Source organism: Maniola jurtina, chromosome 1 (genome assembly GCF_905333055.1).
Source record: "Maniola jurtina chromosome 1, ilManJurt1.1, whole genome shotgun sequence".
Taxonomy (NCBI): domain Eukaryota; kingdom Metazoa; phylum Arthropoda; class Insecta; order Lepidoptera; family Nymphalidae; genus Maniola; species Maniola jurtina.
This window is the reverse complement of record NC_060029.1, coordinates 14258091-14274815: the sequence shown is the minus strand read 5'-3', so window position 1 is coordinate 14274815 and position 16725 is coordinate 14258091. Positions and strand designations below refer to the sequence as shown.

The 16725-nt window shown below is 35.2% G+C and overlaps 1 protein-coding gene and 3 non-coding genes across 5 annotated transcripts in view; 2 read left to right on the top strand and 2 right to left on the bottom strand.

The window, feature by feature from the left end:
* Positions 1-10124, top strand: part of LOC123865201 (zinc finger protein Gfi-1b) — an 80204-nt gene extending 70080 nt beyond the window's left edge. For both annotated transcript variants that reach the window (XM_045906089.1, XM_045906081.1), the window contains exons 5-6: positions 7189-7446; positions 7970-10124. In XM_045906089.1, the coding sequence (XP_045762045.1) occupies positions 7189-7446; positions 7970-8055 (344 nt within the window). In that variant the 3' untranslated portion in view covers positions 8056-10124. The remainder of the gene's footprint in view (positions 1-7188; positions 7447-7969) is intronic.
* Positions 10125-13298: 3174 nt separating this feature from the next.
* Positions 13299-13370, bottom strand: Trnaq-uug. Its single transcript has one exon. It is a non-coding gene; the product is annotated as a tRNA-Gln (tRNA).
* Positions 13371-15079: 1709 nt separating this feature from the next.
* On the top strand, positions 15080-15151 carry Trnaq-uug. Its single transcript has one exon. It is a non-coding gene; the product is annotated as a tRNA-Gln (tRNA).
* A 455-nt stretch (positions 15152-15606) lies between these two features.
* Trnaq-cug lies at positions 15607-15678 on the bottom strand. Its single transcript has one exon. It is a non-coding gene; the product is annotated as a tRNA-Gln (tRNA).
* Positions 15679-16725: the final 1047 nt, after the last annotated feature.

The following is a 16725-nucleotide window of genomic DNA, read 5'->3' as shown; positions in this document are numbered from 1 at the left end:
TAACTTTATACATACCAACTCGTACCTTCTTAAATAAATTATCGAAGCAGTATAATGTTGTTTAGTAAAATCTGGGCTCACTACGAGAAGTTATATTTAATTTACGTCTCCATAAAATCCATGTGACGCTGTGCAGATGAGCGCAGGGCCGAATTTGGTAATCTCATTATATTAATGTCAGTTTTATTGGCAATCTCTTCGCAACCGCCTCGATAACGACTACGATTTGGAGCAATCTGAGTGCGACTGTTCTTTTTTGTAGGCCAATAATTATTTATTATTATAAGTGAAGGTACAAAATCAAAATATTTATTTATTTATTTTATTTAAACAGCTTTATTGCACAAAAAATACAAAGATTAAATGATACAATTTTAGAAATGCAAAGGGCGACCTTATCACTAAAGTGATCTCTCCCAGGTAACCCAGGTACCAGGTAGGTAGGTAATACTTATTTTTTTTATTCAATTAAATTATAAGTAGGTACTTACCTGTGAATCGTAAATTGCATCTACTTACCATTGGTTCCGAAAGCCTTTCCTGAAAATCTCGGTGATTGTTCACCGATTGAAGATTTGATACACAATATTAGGTTGCCAAGGTTGCCATGTGTAAAGATATTTGAAGTCCGCACATTGCTGGAGCGAGTTTCAGCTCAAATCCACTTCGATTGTATAGTATACCTATCTACTTGTGTTTTTTCAGGAGCAAAGTTTTAATAGATTTTCAAACTTGTGTAAAGACAAGTCCAAAGTTGATTGCGGAATTTTGTTATAAAAGATTATGACCCAATGACGCATTCCCACAAATGACTTTTGGACCTTCCTGAGGCAGTTTGTGGGAGTTGCTTTTACATTATTTTTTAACCCCCGACCCAAAAAGAGGTGTGTTATAAGTTTAACGTGTGTATCTGTGTATCTGTCTGTGGCATCGTAGCGCCTAAACGACTGAACCGATTTTAATTTATTTTTTTTTGTTTGAAAGGTGGCTTGATCGAGAGTGTTCTTAGCTATCATCCAGGAAAATCGCTTCAGCCGTTTGAAAGTTATCAGCTTTTTTCTAGTTGCTGTAACCTTCGCTTGTCGGGGGTGTTATAAATTTTTAATTTACACTTGTTACCTACACAACACAAATACCCATAACACAAACTTCATGTCAGACACGAATGAAAAAAAGTTTAAATATCTACCAGTACGATCCGTCCGTGGATTGTTTCCGGGTTCCGTATACCCGGGATTTACGGTTATAGCTCGCCCGGCTCCGTTCAATCACAACCAAAACTTATACCTAATGCTAGAAGCACTTCCACTTTTTAGAAGCTCTACTTTCGTGTCTTCATTACTTTCTATATTGACGAGGTTGAAACACAAAAAAGATGACAAGAATCTAGTAAAATACTTAGGTATTAGGTACTAAAACATTTGTGAATCCGAGGATACCTAACAATTAATGCCCTGACCATCCCTAATTTTTTTTTTATAAAAGTTATATTAGCCAAGTTCATCATGATCACTAATATTCCCCTTTCCCATCCAACTCAGCGTAAAGTTTGTGCTCTGAGCATGCTTGGAGTAGGTACGACAAATAGTGCAACGAATGGGGTTTGAACCGGCGACTTTCGGATTTCAGTCCGCTCATTTAACCGCTGAGTTATTGAGGCTCTATTAATTAGTAAATACCTAGTTTTCTTTTGGTTAAATTACAAAGTATTGGTCAATGAATGAAAAACAGTTAGGTATACCTACTTAGTAGTTAATTTTTCTTGGTTTGTTTTTGTATTTTTCTCAGTGAACGTTTGATTTATTTATTTATTTAATAATAACTAATGTAAATTTATTTATTAGACTACTTAGTCATTTTGATAGAGCCCTTGAATTTGACCATTTAACTTGGCGGTGTGATGATGCTTTTCAAGATGGAAGCGGGCTGACCTGAAATACCTTTTTCAAGGTTGTCAATTTTATTAAACTCTAATCGGTTTCTACTTGTTATCTACCGAAACGCTAAATTACTTTTTTTTCTTTTTTTTAAATTCCTTTAGATAAGTACGGTACCAGTTGGTCCTTGACTGTGATCTCACCTAGTGGTAAGTGATGAGGCAGTCTAAGATGGTAGCGGACTAACTTCGAAAAGGAACTTGGTGGGGTTGGCGGCACGGTTTTATCGATAAGATGGTAAATGACCATTTCTTAACTAACCCAGCCGGGAATCGAACCTAAGACCTCCCTGTTAAAAGACCACAGCGTTCACCACTGCAACAGAGGGAGCCTTCAAGTGTGACTAGATGTTTAAAAAAAAATAACATTAAAATTTGTCTCAACTCTGTCCCAAAGACAACATCGAAGCCACGATAGGACCATAAACAAAACAAAGCAACCATTACCTAAAGTTGTAACGGCCGTAAGTCCACCAAGTGCGTAAAATCTTCGAGTCCCGAGACTTAACAGTGTAATTACAGGCGCGGAGGGGTGCGTTAAATTGTGTTTTCGGTCTTTGCGACCCCGAAGTGAGGAAGGATGTATTTAATTGTTCAGAGTTTCGCACTGAAATTTAAGTAGACGGATACCGAATAACGATTCGAATTTTGTGAATTTTTTGATCCGAAAGTTTAGAGATCTAAAAAAATTATTTTTGGAAAATCCGTTCATTTTCCTTCCTACAATTTCTATATAGGTATTCCCTCTCTTCCCTTCTCATTCTGAGGGGAGACCTTTGTCAAAATAAGGTTCTAAAAACAAAATTCTACCTAATCTTGGCACTACATGTTATCTTATTCTTAAGTAGGTACCTAAGTACTTAGTTGGAAGAGGAAGGGTTAAATCATGTTAAAATTTTTAAATAATTTTAAAACAATTTCAGACTTTCGTTTTAGGTATTAAATAAGTTAAAGATTTAAAGGCATATTCAAGGTTTATTCTAAATCGTTTCCATAAGGCGTTATGGGTGCCATAAACTATAAACCAGGCTACAATATAACTTGGAAGCTTCACAGATTTTTATAGAAACTCGTATCAAGGAGCATAACCGTTAGGATGCTCTCGTTTATTAGACGTAGTAATGACGACTATAGTCGTTAGAATATAGTAAGTAAGTATATATTTTACTAGCCGGTGCCCGCGACTACGTCCGCGTAAATTCAGATTTTCAAACATCCCGTGGGTTTTTTTTAATTTTCCGGGATAAAAAGTAACCCATATCACTCTAAACAGGTCTTCAACTATATTCATGTAAAAATAAAGGCAATCCGTTGCTCAGTTGCAGCATGATTAAAGGACAAACCAACAAGCTAATAAATTAACAAACAAAAACACTTTCCCAACTATAATAGGTATGGGTATCTACCTACTACCTACCCTACTTAGGTAGTGATAATATGGGTACAATACTCCTAGTTAGTGATAACTTGTCAACGAATAGTGATCCTATAAGGGTTCCATTTTTCCTATTAAGGTACGGAACTTATAAACAATCACTATAAGTTTCTTGCGTTTATATAAGTAGACCTTAAATAGGTAGGTACATCACAATCATTACCAATTCGCATCCGAAAAAAAATACACCCCTCAACGAACGAACGGAACCGCTTCAAACGAAATGAAAGCTCGCAAAAGGAACATCTTCACTAAAAATCTGCTCTCAAAGATGGACGACTAACGAGGGCTGCGAACTCTGATTTCCAATTCAAAGGAAAATTGCGATCCATAACGGGGTGGGGGGGTTTTGGGGAAGGGGAACCCCCTCCCGTTGCTATGCGACGCTGGGGTGGAGCCGCCGCAATCACGGCCAATGGCACGACGGATATAAATTGGTCTCCCAACGCGACACTGATGTGTAACAGAGATGCCAGTATAAAACTGGCTACCTTCCTCTCTTTCGCTCTAATGAAGTCGCCAGTCGCCAGACCCCTTGATTGACGGACTCTACGGCCCTTTTTCGAAATGCAGCACCTTAATTGCTAGGTATCGGTTCGGTGCTGTGATTTGTGCCCGCACAGGATGTTGCGCCGGCATTGGTCGGTCCCCGTTTTCCTGCTGATTATAATATTATAATATACTGAACCTATTGTTTTGATTGAGCCTACCTAATAAAATGCTTCATATTTAGGTGTTGACCCTACATTAACTTATTATAGGTAGCCTTAGATTAAATCTAACGCTCGCTGGAGAGGTCAACTGCCCAGTGGGCAATATTTCTAATGCTTAAGGAACCTGGGTCCCTTCAAATTAGTGAAGTTGAAATCTAGTATGAAAATCCGAGATCGAATCAAAGCGCTATCAAAACTGTAAGATCCACTTTTAAACCTGAAATAAAATAAGATCAATGGTAAGTTTAAAAGTTGCCGATAAATTGGTACAATAGAATAGCAATAAAACTACGCTCTACCTAGGTGTCTGTTAGGTAGGTTCACTTAACCGATTTTGACGAAAGTTTGAATCCCAAAGACTGAGATAGGTACTTAGGTACCTAAGCTAGGTACTCTTTATGACGGAAAATCAAAGCTTTTCCACAGGACAGGTATTTTAAAAATCTGAATCCACGCAGACGAAATCACGGACATCATCTATAAATGTTTGTCTAATAAAACGAAAAAATAACCAAACTTCATATTGTCTCATAAAGTATTCTGAACCGAAAACCTACCAAACGAATAAATCCAGAGCAAGACATGATATTAAATCCCTGATCTGGAAACACGATATACCTAGAGGTATGAATTGGTAAAAGCTCATGAGCTAGCACATAGCTAATATTAAATAAGCATAGGTACCTGAGTATCTAAGTAGGTATTACATTACTTTATTTAGCAAGTGTAAATTAAAAATTTATAACACCCCCAACAAGTGAAGGTTACAGTGAGTAACTAGAAAAGAGCTGATAACTTTCAAACAGCTGAACCGATTTTCTTGGATTATAGCTAAGAACACTCTAGATCAAGCCACCTTTCAAAAAAACTAAATTAAAATCGGTTCATTAGTTTAGGAGCTACGATGCCACAGACAGATACACAGATGCACAGATACACAGATACACACGTCAAACTTATAACACCCCCCTTTTTGGGTCGGGGGTTAAAAATAATAGGAAGAAAAGTATGTACTTAAGTAGATACTACCTAAGTATACTGTGTCACGTTATTAATTAAAAGGGAACTTCTGGTATTAACTCTCGCAAAGTAGGTACCTATTCCAGTCACAGGCAAAGAAATCCAGAACAAAAGGGGCGATATTAAATTCCTGATCTGGAATCACGATACATAAACTGGTAATGGTCGCGGATATAACGCTCTATAAATTTTTGTAGTCCGGCGAAGTGCGCTGCGAATCCGTAATGCGGGGCCAGACTTGGCAGAGATTACGGGCGTGTATTAATACCTATGAGGACGTGGGATAGCCGCATATTCAGGGCTGGCAACAATACAATTACATAAGAGACTAATCACACTTAATCACACTAATATTATAAAGGCGAAAGTTTGTATGTGTGTGTGTGTGTGTGTGTGTGTGTGTGTGTGTGTGTGTATGTTTGTTACTCCTTCACGCAAAAACTACTGGACGGATTTGGCTGAAATTTGGAATGGAGATAGATAATATCCTGGATTAGCACATAGGCTACTTTTTATCCCGGAAAATCAAAGAGTTCCCACGGGATTTTGAAACCTAAATCCACGCGGACGAAGTCGCGGGCATCGGCTAGTATTATAAATGCGAAAGTGTGTCTGTCTGTCCGTCTGTCTGCTACCTTTTCACGGTCCAACAGTGTTGGTGCAGAGTTAACTTATATCCCGGGGATGGACATAGGCTACTTTTTATCCCGGAAAATGAAAGAGTTCCCACGGGATTCCTAAAGACCCATCCGCTTAACCGATTTGTATGAAATTTGATACCGAGGTAGATTGCGTCCCTGTTATTGACATAGGCAACTTTTTATCCCGGAAAATCGAACAGTTCCCATGGGATCTTTAAAAACCTAAATCTAAACCTAGTATACCTACTATTAAAATGTTTGTCCGGCGAAGTGCGCTGTGAATTCGTATTGCGGCGCCGTACTTGGCAGTGATTACGGGTGTGTAATACCTATGAAGACTTTCGATATCCACATATTCAGGGCTGCCTACAAAAAATTGGTTTTAGCTTATGAAAGCTGAAATTAAAAGAAAAACAGCACCGAAAAGGTTTGCACTTTTATCGACGTTTTAGGGTTTTTACAATAAGCATTAATTTCACATTAAAAAAATCTACGAAAACTATGGACAGTTTAGGTTAACATTTACAAAAATTAGGAATCCTGGTTTTGTACACAATTTGTAAATTACTTAACTGTACGAATTTTCGTAAATGTAAAATATTATGAATTAATTGATTTTTATCTAAATACTTAAATAAAAACAGCTTATAAGTCATATTTTGTAAAGTATATGCATTTTAAATAGACAGTTTAAAACATTGTTTAAAATATTTACAGAACTTACAAAACATTTTTGTGTAAAAATCGTAAAATGTATTACCTATGTAACTTTTGTAAATGTACAAGATTATAATTAACTTGGTACCTAATAGTACTTAAACATTTTTGTTGAAAAGTTTAAAATGTTACATTATTATTATTTATCATATGCAATCTAATTTGTAATTCTCAGTATAAATCACATTCCCTTGAGTATTTTATTAGTATAATCACCATTCGCAACCCTACAGAGTGAGGACGGGTTCATCCTCGCTTAGCCTCACGTGTCAGCAGATCGATACTCGGATATCTGAGACTCAGATTACATAGCGACCTATCACGTGGAGCCGTGATATTATTATAGTTTTACGTCTTACCTATTACGCTAATAACTAAAATGTGTATAGCCTTTGGTATCACAATATTTTATAAAATGTTTATCTTCTTCAATCACTTCACTTCATTAGTTGTTTTGTTAACAAATCCCGTGAGGAATTTTTGATATCCCGACTAACATTCCCGAGATAAAAAAATAGTCTTTGCCACATTCAGGTTTTTAACTATACTTATTCATGCAAAAAATTACCGATGTCCGATAATTAAATTAGAAGTAGGTATTTAATGGTCTAAGTTTTAAGTCAAATCCATCAATCCAAAGTATTTAGATATACACGTAGCCATTTCGCTTGTACCGATAAAATTAATTGTATTATTATCTAATATCCAATTTATGTTTGTCCACAGGTGAAAAACCACATAAATGCCAAGTATGCGGTAAGGCCTTTAGTCAGAGCTCCAATCTCATCACCCACTCACGCAAGCACACCGGCTTCAAACCGTTCGCCTGCGAGTTGTGTGGACGAGCCTTCCAGAGGAAAGTGGACTTGAGACGGCATCGAGAGACGCAACACGCAGACTTGAGACCCCCACAGCACATGCAACCCCCGCATACGGACGTGCATGGAATGCACCCCCCTGACATGCATGTTGGAGATCGAATAGGTGAGTTTTATAAATTATAAATATTTAAACACAACAAGATAAATCTCATTTTTTTATTCAGATATAACCAACTACCTTTGAAAGCAATTTTACTTTGTTGTAAGTGATGATGCAGTCTAAGATGGAAGCGAGCTAACTAGGAAGACATAATATATACCCCTGCCTACTTAATTTTTGCAGCATCGCCATTGAGGCCTCCGAGATCAGAGTCAATTTAGAAATTATAAATTACCGCTGCCTCAATTTATATAATTATAAATCGAGCCCCGCACATCCCGTGCGAGGCTATAAGACCACAGCGCTCGCCACTGCATCACGGAGACTCGTCTCTGCTTACAAAATATGCTTATAGATATTTCGATCTGACTTTATTTAAACCTTCTAAAACCTTTAACAATTCTCAAAACGTAGGAAAAGAAGATAGGATCTGGCTCTTTTAACTAACATTTAATTGAAACATGTATTAGAATATTTTTTTAAATAAAGCATCACTATTAATTACACTAATATATTTTTTCTACAGATATGCGTCCCCCACATCCCGATCTTCGGCAGCCTGATTTTAGAATGTCCAATGCGGTGCCCCCTCTCCAACCTCTACCCTCCTGAACTTCAACCGCCTTCGCGCCTTGGCGCTGAGGCATCACCCATCTATTGTAAGTGATATAACATGACCTAGGTCTCTATGGCATTAAAGTCATAGATAAAAGTGATTTTTGGCCTGTAATGATTGCTATTAATTTAAGAACTGTCAAGTTATATTTCAAAACTAATCACCTTAGATTAATAAACTATCAAAATTACGATTTGAATCGTGAATTGTTTATTAGTCAAAATACCAAACGTAATACCAAAGACACTTGTGATTTAATATACTTTTAAGTTATGCCAAGAATTTTTTAATTAGTATTTTAAAAAAGTGTAACGATTGTGTAAATTCTACAAAACTAGTGTAATCTTCATAAATATTTTATTTTCAGTTATAAATTAAACCAAATTTTATATTGTCTGCATAATTTCAAAGTACGATTAAGTAAAGGTAGGAGGTATACCTTCTCTTACTAAATATAGCTACCTTACCAAAGACTTAATAGTCTTAAAATATCCTTCTAGGGATTATTCTTTATTTTCCAAGTGTAGATATTATGTAAATGATGAAGAAAATCATAAGTTATTGTACAACTTCAGTTGTTGATCTCAGTTGCTGTGTTAACGCATCGACAGTAATATTTAATGTTTTATTCGAACTGATCATTCAAAAATAAAGACATTTGGCTTGATTAGAGATGTAACAACAATGTAATAATTAGTTCATTTAATGCAGTTATTTAAAATTATAATGAAATTTGTGTTAATTTCCATACATTGTCTCTTGTTTTTGTTTCACATTTACTTAAGTACCATATTATTGTTTATTAGCATTCCGAAAGAAGATTAGGTATTAACTATTACAGATGTAATAAAAACTGGCAAGAATTCCAATCCAAAGACAGATTTACTTAATAATTTATTAAATACTAGATTATTCCTTAATAATCATTCCAAAGAATAAAAAAGAATATTTTTCCGTTGGTTAAGAAAAATTTAGTTTTGTTGTTATTTTTGAAATATTTTGTAAATATACAAGATTTTATGACTCAATGCACTTAGGAAAACGTTATAGTAAGTCAATTTAATATTGTTTTTGCATATCACCCTAACGAATATACGTCACTAAAATTAATATCTGTTATGTACACAAAGTAAATGTAAATAATAATTAAAATATTGTAGACATAAATTATATCACGATATAATTGTAAAATATTTGTCACAAAGCCTAATTATTTGATCAAAGAATTTTATATTTAAAGCTTGTGTAACATTATTATTGGTGCCATGAATAAACATTTAAGGCAAAACAATTTTAAATTAAATGTAACTGTAATAAAAATGCAGAACATGCTTGTGAATAAACAGATTTATAAATTACGCTGCATCTGTGTGAGCTATACCTATTATAGTGAATATTGTGAAATCCCTTAGGCCAAAAAAGTATAGATAGGCAATTTCTGTAAATACAATATTTTAAATATACTGTTTGAGTTACATACGTAAAATTGTATACGATATTCTTTACCTACTACATAATAAATATTATAATTTGTCAAAAATTCACAAGTCATTTTAAAATAAATACATTTTGTGACACAATGTGAAACATTCAAAATAAGGCTATTTTTCGGTTATGCTTTGTTATTTATATACAATATGTTCAATTAAAAAATAACTGTACCTACCAATTTTTGGTTTATTAGATAAATTGTCCAATATGTTGGCAATGTGTTAATTCTTTTTAATTTGCTGCTGCAACTCATTATCTATAGACTTTATAAAACTTCTTACATTAATAAGATTTACAAGTTTTACACATTTCAAAATTTGAATGTTTATTCCGTAATTTTCTCATTGTTTTAGTATTAAGATGTTTGTATGTAATATATTATGTATATTTAGGGTAAAATATATTTAATGTGTCAAGATTTTAAAACAAATTTAGTACAATGTTATTGTGTAACGTCTGTAAATAATGTAAAAATTAGTGTAAACAAAACCCTAAGACGAACGTGCAATCCTAATGTCATTAAAACTTTTATTGTTTAAGCAACTGTCACTTAAATATATAATGATGTATTTTATATCGTTGTTTTATTCCATTACACCATTTTAAAACTTTTAACAGGGCTCTCTCCGTCACTTACTCTATACAATCGTAGTTCCAATTTCATTTGAATACTAAGCAACCAAAGTCCATGAAATTTTGCAGACATATTCTAGAAACTAATATCTGTGCCTGTGGTGTTTTAGATTTTTCTAAAAATATGTAGTGTTAAAATTACAGGGGCTCAAAGATTTGTATGTGAATTTTTAAGACCGCGTAACTTTGAAACCAAATATTTTAACAAAAATCTGGAAAACCACAGGCATAGATATTAGTTTCTAAAATATGTCTGCAAAATTTCATGGACTTTGGTTCCTTAATATTCAAATGAAATTGGAACTACGTTTGTACGGCGCGAGTGACGGAGAGACCCCTTCTTTCAACATTGTGAAATGTTCTGATTGCTAATGTGCTATGTTTTATTACCTACTTATGTTTTAAAGAAATATCATATAGAGTTATTAATAATAGAAAAATCTGACTTAGCTCGATATCTCCGAAACTACAGAACCTGTGAGTAAACTCTGTTCCATGACAGAAAATTACAGTTAGAGTACCATTAAACTCTGACGATCCATAAAAACAAATTGAGTTGCATAACTCCAGGTTTAATAACCTTAAGGTAATGAATACTGACATAATCATAATTTATTATTATGAATGCAAAAATGTGTCTATCTGTTTGTCACACTTTCACGCATGCGTTTAACAAATTTTGATGGAGATATCTTGCATCTCAGAGAACGGACATTAACTACTTTTCATCCCGGAAAATGAAAGAGCTCCCATCGGAATTTAAAAATATTTAAATCGCCGTGTACGAAGTCGCGGGCATCATCTAGTGAGTTATATTTATTATAGTTTCCTTTATCCTATTACTGGCTCTGGATATAATAGTACTTAGCTACTACCCCTCTGTAATATGAGAAGTCTACTCAAATCTCATAACTTACTCTAGTATTGGCAAAATTAAATTAATATTTTTGCCCTATCATTGGTGGGCATTGCTAAGATCAATATTAAGTATGGTACGATGTAATCCAAAAGATCGTAGGTTTGAACTTTGAACATAGGCTAAATGTACAGATTAGGGTTACGTTTCCACCGAAGCAGAGCGTAGTGGACACATGTGTTTTCAACCACGTTTTCAATCAATTCCATTATTGAGAGATGCCGTGATAGGATTATCACGTCATCAAACAATAACCCCATTGGCCTAAAACACTCGTATTCGCTCCGCTCCGCTTCAGTTGAAACACACTGTTACTGTCCACCTTGTTTGTGCTAGCATGTTATTATAGAAGTAGATAACCTAAAAAAAGATTCCGACGAATTGAGAACTTCCTTCTTTTTTCGAAGTAGGTTAAAAACAAGACCGGACCTCTGAAATCTGCGACATTCAATACTATAACAATTTTATGTATCATCAGTAAACTACTATACTTACTTTATATGTATAGTAACTATAGACGTCCACAGTTGGACGTAGTTCTCTTATAGAGACTTCTACATGCCACGGTCTTGGCGGCAATGGCCTGAATCCAGCGGCTCCTTACGACTTAGGTAAGTACTAAGTAAGTACTTAAGTATAAGTTTTATCTACCTGGCTAACAGTCTGTTTATGTTATTACTTTTACGTATGATACAGTTAAGGCTGCATGTTCTGTAGAGTAGAAAATAGTGGAGGCGAGTGGAGATATGCACTGATTGATCAATCAAATTATTGATTAGGTACCTGTAGTGAAACACGCCTACATAGGTACACCACAGTACTTTACATAACCTTATCCCATCATTTCTCGAAAATCAGCTTGTTTGAAATACACACTTCCACGCTCCGCTTTGACTTCCCGTGGTTCATAGGACTGGCAGCCTAAGCTTTCATTAAGGCACAATTCACCTGGCAGATAATAATCCACTGCCAGTGAATTGAATTGAATTTACTAGTACTAACTAGTAAGTATAAGCCTCAAAGTCCATTGCAGCAATTTTTTAAAGCCAGCAAACCTAGCAATTAGAAACCGATTAGCTAGGTAGAACATAGTGGAATAAAACCATTAAACTAATGAGTAATCCATAGATAACACGAGTAATCGATCATTACTCCGCAAACATAGTTGCGGACGAACAAACATCAGAATCGGACCTATTCGATTAATATCAGATCGCTAATCGATATCGCTGCTGGGTGATTGAAAAATGCTAATGGATGATTGGATAGCTACTTTTATCTATGACAGGTTTACATCTTGATGGTAGGCATAATGGCCCGTTCACATTCTATTATGAATAGGCAGCAAACGAGCAAGCTGGTCATCATCATCATCATCATTAGCAACCGATAGATGTCCACTGCTGGGCCTAGGTTTCTTGTAGCGACTTCTACACGCCACAGTCTCGCCGCCTGAATCCAGCGGCTCCCTGCACTTCGCTTAATGTCGTCTGTGGTCCTTCAACACTGCGTTTTCCGTACGAGGTTGCAGTCTTCTGAGTTACGGAACCCTAAAAAGTAACAAAACTACAGTTGGATTTGGCAATAAAGCAGCAAGGAGTCGCCGCCCGCCCCCAGGGAGAGCGGTGGCCGCTAAACGCCTGTTATCACGCACTGCTGCGTATTGGACCCGTTCACGCTATTGTTTTCCACAGGCACGGACCCTGGAAATAAGCGAAAAATCAGATACTTACTTTTTCGTAACCCTAGTAACGTACTCCACCAATGTGCGGGATTTTAATTACCTATTACTTTTATACTCGTACATGGATAGTAATGTATATCAAACCTTAAAAAAAAACCGTTGAGTTTCTTGCTGGTTCTTCTTAGTAGGAAAGGCATTCCGGACCAGTGGTAGATGCTTTTGACCACTTTAAAAGTAAAGTAAGTAAATAATTAAAGTTTTACAAGTACTTTTAAAATGTTACATTATTAATAATTAAGTTATTACATTATTAATTTAATGCCGTTACTCCGAGGTTCATTAATCGATTGTAATATAAGTATGCTTTATAGGTATGATTATACGATAAGATGGCCATAAAAAACCAAAAACTGAATTCTAAGTTTATCCAGAATTAAATTAATTTTCTACGCTCAGGTAGGTATTTTAATTACTTTTAATTGAATGTCATTTGCATATTTTTTGCACAAAATGTCAGGTTCCACCGAGATTTGAACTCGGATCGCTGGATTCAAAGTCCAGAGTGCTAACCGTTACACCATGGAACCGCTTATTGTAGATACAGAAATAACTACTTACATTTCTACTAAGTACTTACATATTATAATAATTTCTATGAGCATTTGCTACGCTATAGAATACGTCATTTAATTCATAACTCATTATAATATTTGTGCGTCATCAATAAGGTAGATTATACCAGCTGTTTGAAGATAATAATTATTTTTAAAAATTGAGTAAGTAATTTAGTATTAGACTAGATTTAGTAGACCCATGTTCAGAGTCTTATTACAAAAGAAAGATGGCATAAGCAGGTACTTAGTCAAGTAAAACATCGACCAATCATGAAATACATAGGTAAACTAGGTACCTATGTAGGTATTTAATAGTTTCAACAACCTTTATTCATTTTCATCAAATCTTGCCAACTTTACATACCTAGGTATTACTAGGCACAATTGAACCAGGCTGAATAATCTTACAGAAACGTTTCACGAATGAAAACGAACTTTTTTTACTGCCCGAAACATAATTTTGAAGAAACCATACCTGATAGTTTTCTATGTTCTAAAAGGTATGTCAAGTTTGCCAATCCGGGCTAGGCTAGCGTGGCGTGCTATGGCCTAGATTTAACAAGTCATAACCTACCCATCGATGGCCCACTGCTGACCATCCATCCATCCAGTCATCCATCCAGACCATCCATGGATCCAGTCGGCTATCGATGGGTAGGTAATGACTTGTTAAATAAATTTTCAGTGCACATTGTAGGTAGGTAGTCCATCCCTGCACAGTCAGGATCGCCGCTCATATATAATGCAGCATCACCCACGTGCGTCCGTACGCAATCAGTATTGTGAATAATAAATGCGCCGTTCGGCGGACGATGATTGCGCTCCTCGCGAGATTCACGAAGATTTCAGCCCCAATTTACTGTAATCCAGCTTTGGGTAACAGAAAAATATATTACGCATGTTTTTCTACCTACATGATTCTACAATGAACAACTTATATGCTGCTAATTTGGTCTCCTTTTTTATAATATTATTATAATAAATGAGGAACTCAATTTCGCATTTATTATCCTACTAATATTATAAACGCAAAAGTTTCTATGCATGGATGGATGGATGTTAGTTACTCTTTCACGCAAAAACCACTGGACGGATTTGGCTGAAATTTGGAATAGAGATAGATTATACCCTGGATTAACACATACGCTACTTTTTATCCCGGAAAACCAATTAGTTCTCACGGGTTTTTAAAAACCTATATCCACGCGAACGAAGTCGCGGGCATCAGCTAGTAATAATAAAATAATAAGTAGTTACGTCTAAAATACACATTCGGCCTATAATGACGTCCTGTTATCAAAGTACAAGGTGTGTAGATGGTGGGTAGTGTGTAGACCATGTAGACACGTTAAGTTGATTTCAAACTACGGAATATAATATAATAGGTCTATATAAATATCGCTCACCCTACTTTTAATTGTCACTGTTCACACTTAGATGTAATATTATTACATCTAACTGTGTGAACAGTGACATTATATAATATATTTCCGTAGTTTGAAGGCAACTTAAGACAGCGACGTCACCCGCTACCAAATACTTTCACCAGGCAAAGATTCATGTTGCGTCCTCCTTTCCCAACCTTGCGCTCTGGCCTCTGGGTCACACGACGCCATCAAACTCTAGATATACGAGTGAAAGGCTGAATCATACACTCGATAAATTTGGCGGAATGGATACGCGGTTCCATGGTGTAATGGTTAGCACTCTGGACTTTGAATCCAGCGATCCGAGTTCAAATCTCGGTGGAACCTGACTTTTTAATTGAAGTTAGAAGAATTACTTACATGAATTAAATACGTTGGTACCTTTGAAGTTTAGAACAGTATAGGTCATAAACATACGTACATATTTCGTAGACCGTATGTCGGATATCAAAATATTCGCATTTTTTGTGTTTTTTTTTTTACTTTTAATTAATAGCCGCGTGAGTCTCTCAAATACTTCATTAATTTACTCGTAAGTAATTAAGTAATTTTTCATATTATTACTATCGAGCTGAGTTTTGAAGTAGGTATTTAGATCAATAGAATAAAATGCTATCTACGTAGCTTTGTATTACAAAATGTTATATTTTATGGAAAAAACCTCCACAAACTTATTTTGTAAAAAACGCAGTATTTCCAGGCTCCAAGACAATTTGAGCGAACCCTGCACTCAGGTTTCAGCTACTTTGTAAGTATAACAGAGTGCGAGAATCCAAAAAGTCAGGTTCCACCGAGATTTGAACTCGGATCGCTGGATTCAGAGTCCAGAGTGCTAACCATTACACCATGGAACCGATGAGAAAGTTATCCAATTAATTATAACGAAACCGTTCAACCAATTTGTTTAAAGTTGATTATGCAAAAACATGGTAACTATAAGTATTTAAAATTGACGAAATTCTAAATCTGAATCTAGACATTCAATACTCTACAGACTATTTTAATTTAGGTTAATTAAACTGCGTTTTGTAAAGCATCATTTTTTATAGACAAGGTTTTAGGGAAGACGAATTTGGCAACTGTAATAAGTATTTATTGTATTCCCTGGTATACTTATACTCTTAATAAATTAAAAAAAAAAATGTAATGCTTACTGCATTTTTTAACCCCCGACCCAAAAAGAGGGGTGTTATAAGTTTGACGTGTGTATCTGTGTATCTGTATGTCTGTGTATCTGTGTATCTGTGTGTCTGTGTATCTGTGTATCTGTGTATCTGTCTGTGGCATCGTAGCGCCTAAACGAATGAACCGATTTTAATTTAGTTTTTTTTGTTTGAAAGGTGGCTTGATCGAGAGTGTTCTTAGCTATAATCTAAAAAAATTGGTTCAGCCGTTTAAGAGTTATCAGCTCTTTTCTAGTTTTCTTGTAGAAAAGAAGGTTAGATAACCGTTAGGTTCTTAATATTATGTCAATAGACAAATGTCAAGCTGTCAAGATGGACGTTGCCTAGCTACATAATTATTTATTTGAAAATGATGTTTTGGAAAACTCAAATACTCTGGATCGTCGGGGGTGTTATAAATTTTTAATTTACACTTGTACTTTATTTAATTTATTATGTTGCAAAATTTGTGAAAATTGTACCTAACACAGAAATAAAGAGTAAATTTTTTTTAAAAACCAGTGATACGTAGGTTAGCCTAGGGTTGTTATTATTGACCTAATAATACTTTTTTTTAACTTTTCATTATTAAAATCAAAATCCATACTAATATTATAAATGCGAAAGTGTGTCTGTCTGTCTATCTGTCTGTCTGCTACCTTTTCACGGCCCAACAGTTTAACCGATTCTGACGAAAATCGGTATAGAGTTAGCTTATATCCCGGGGATGGACATAGG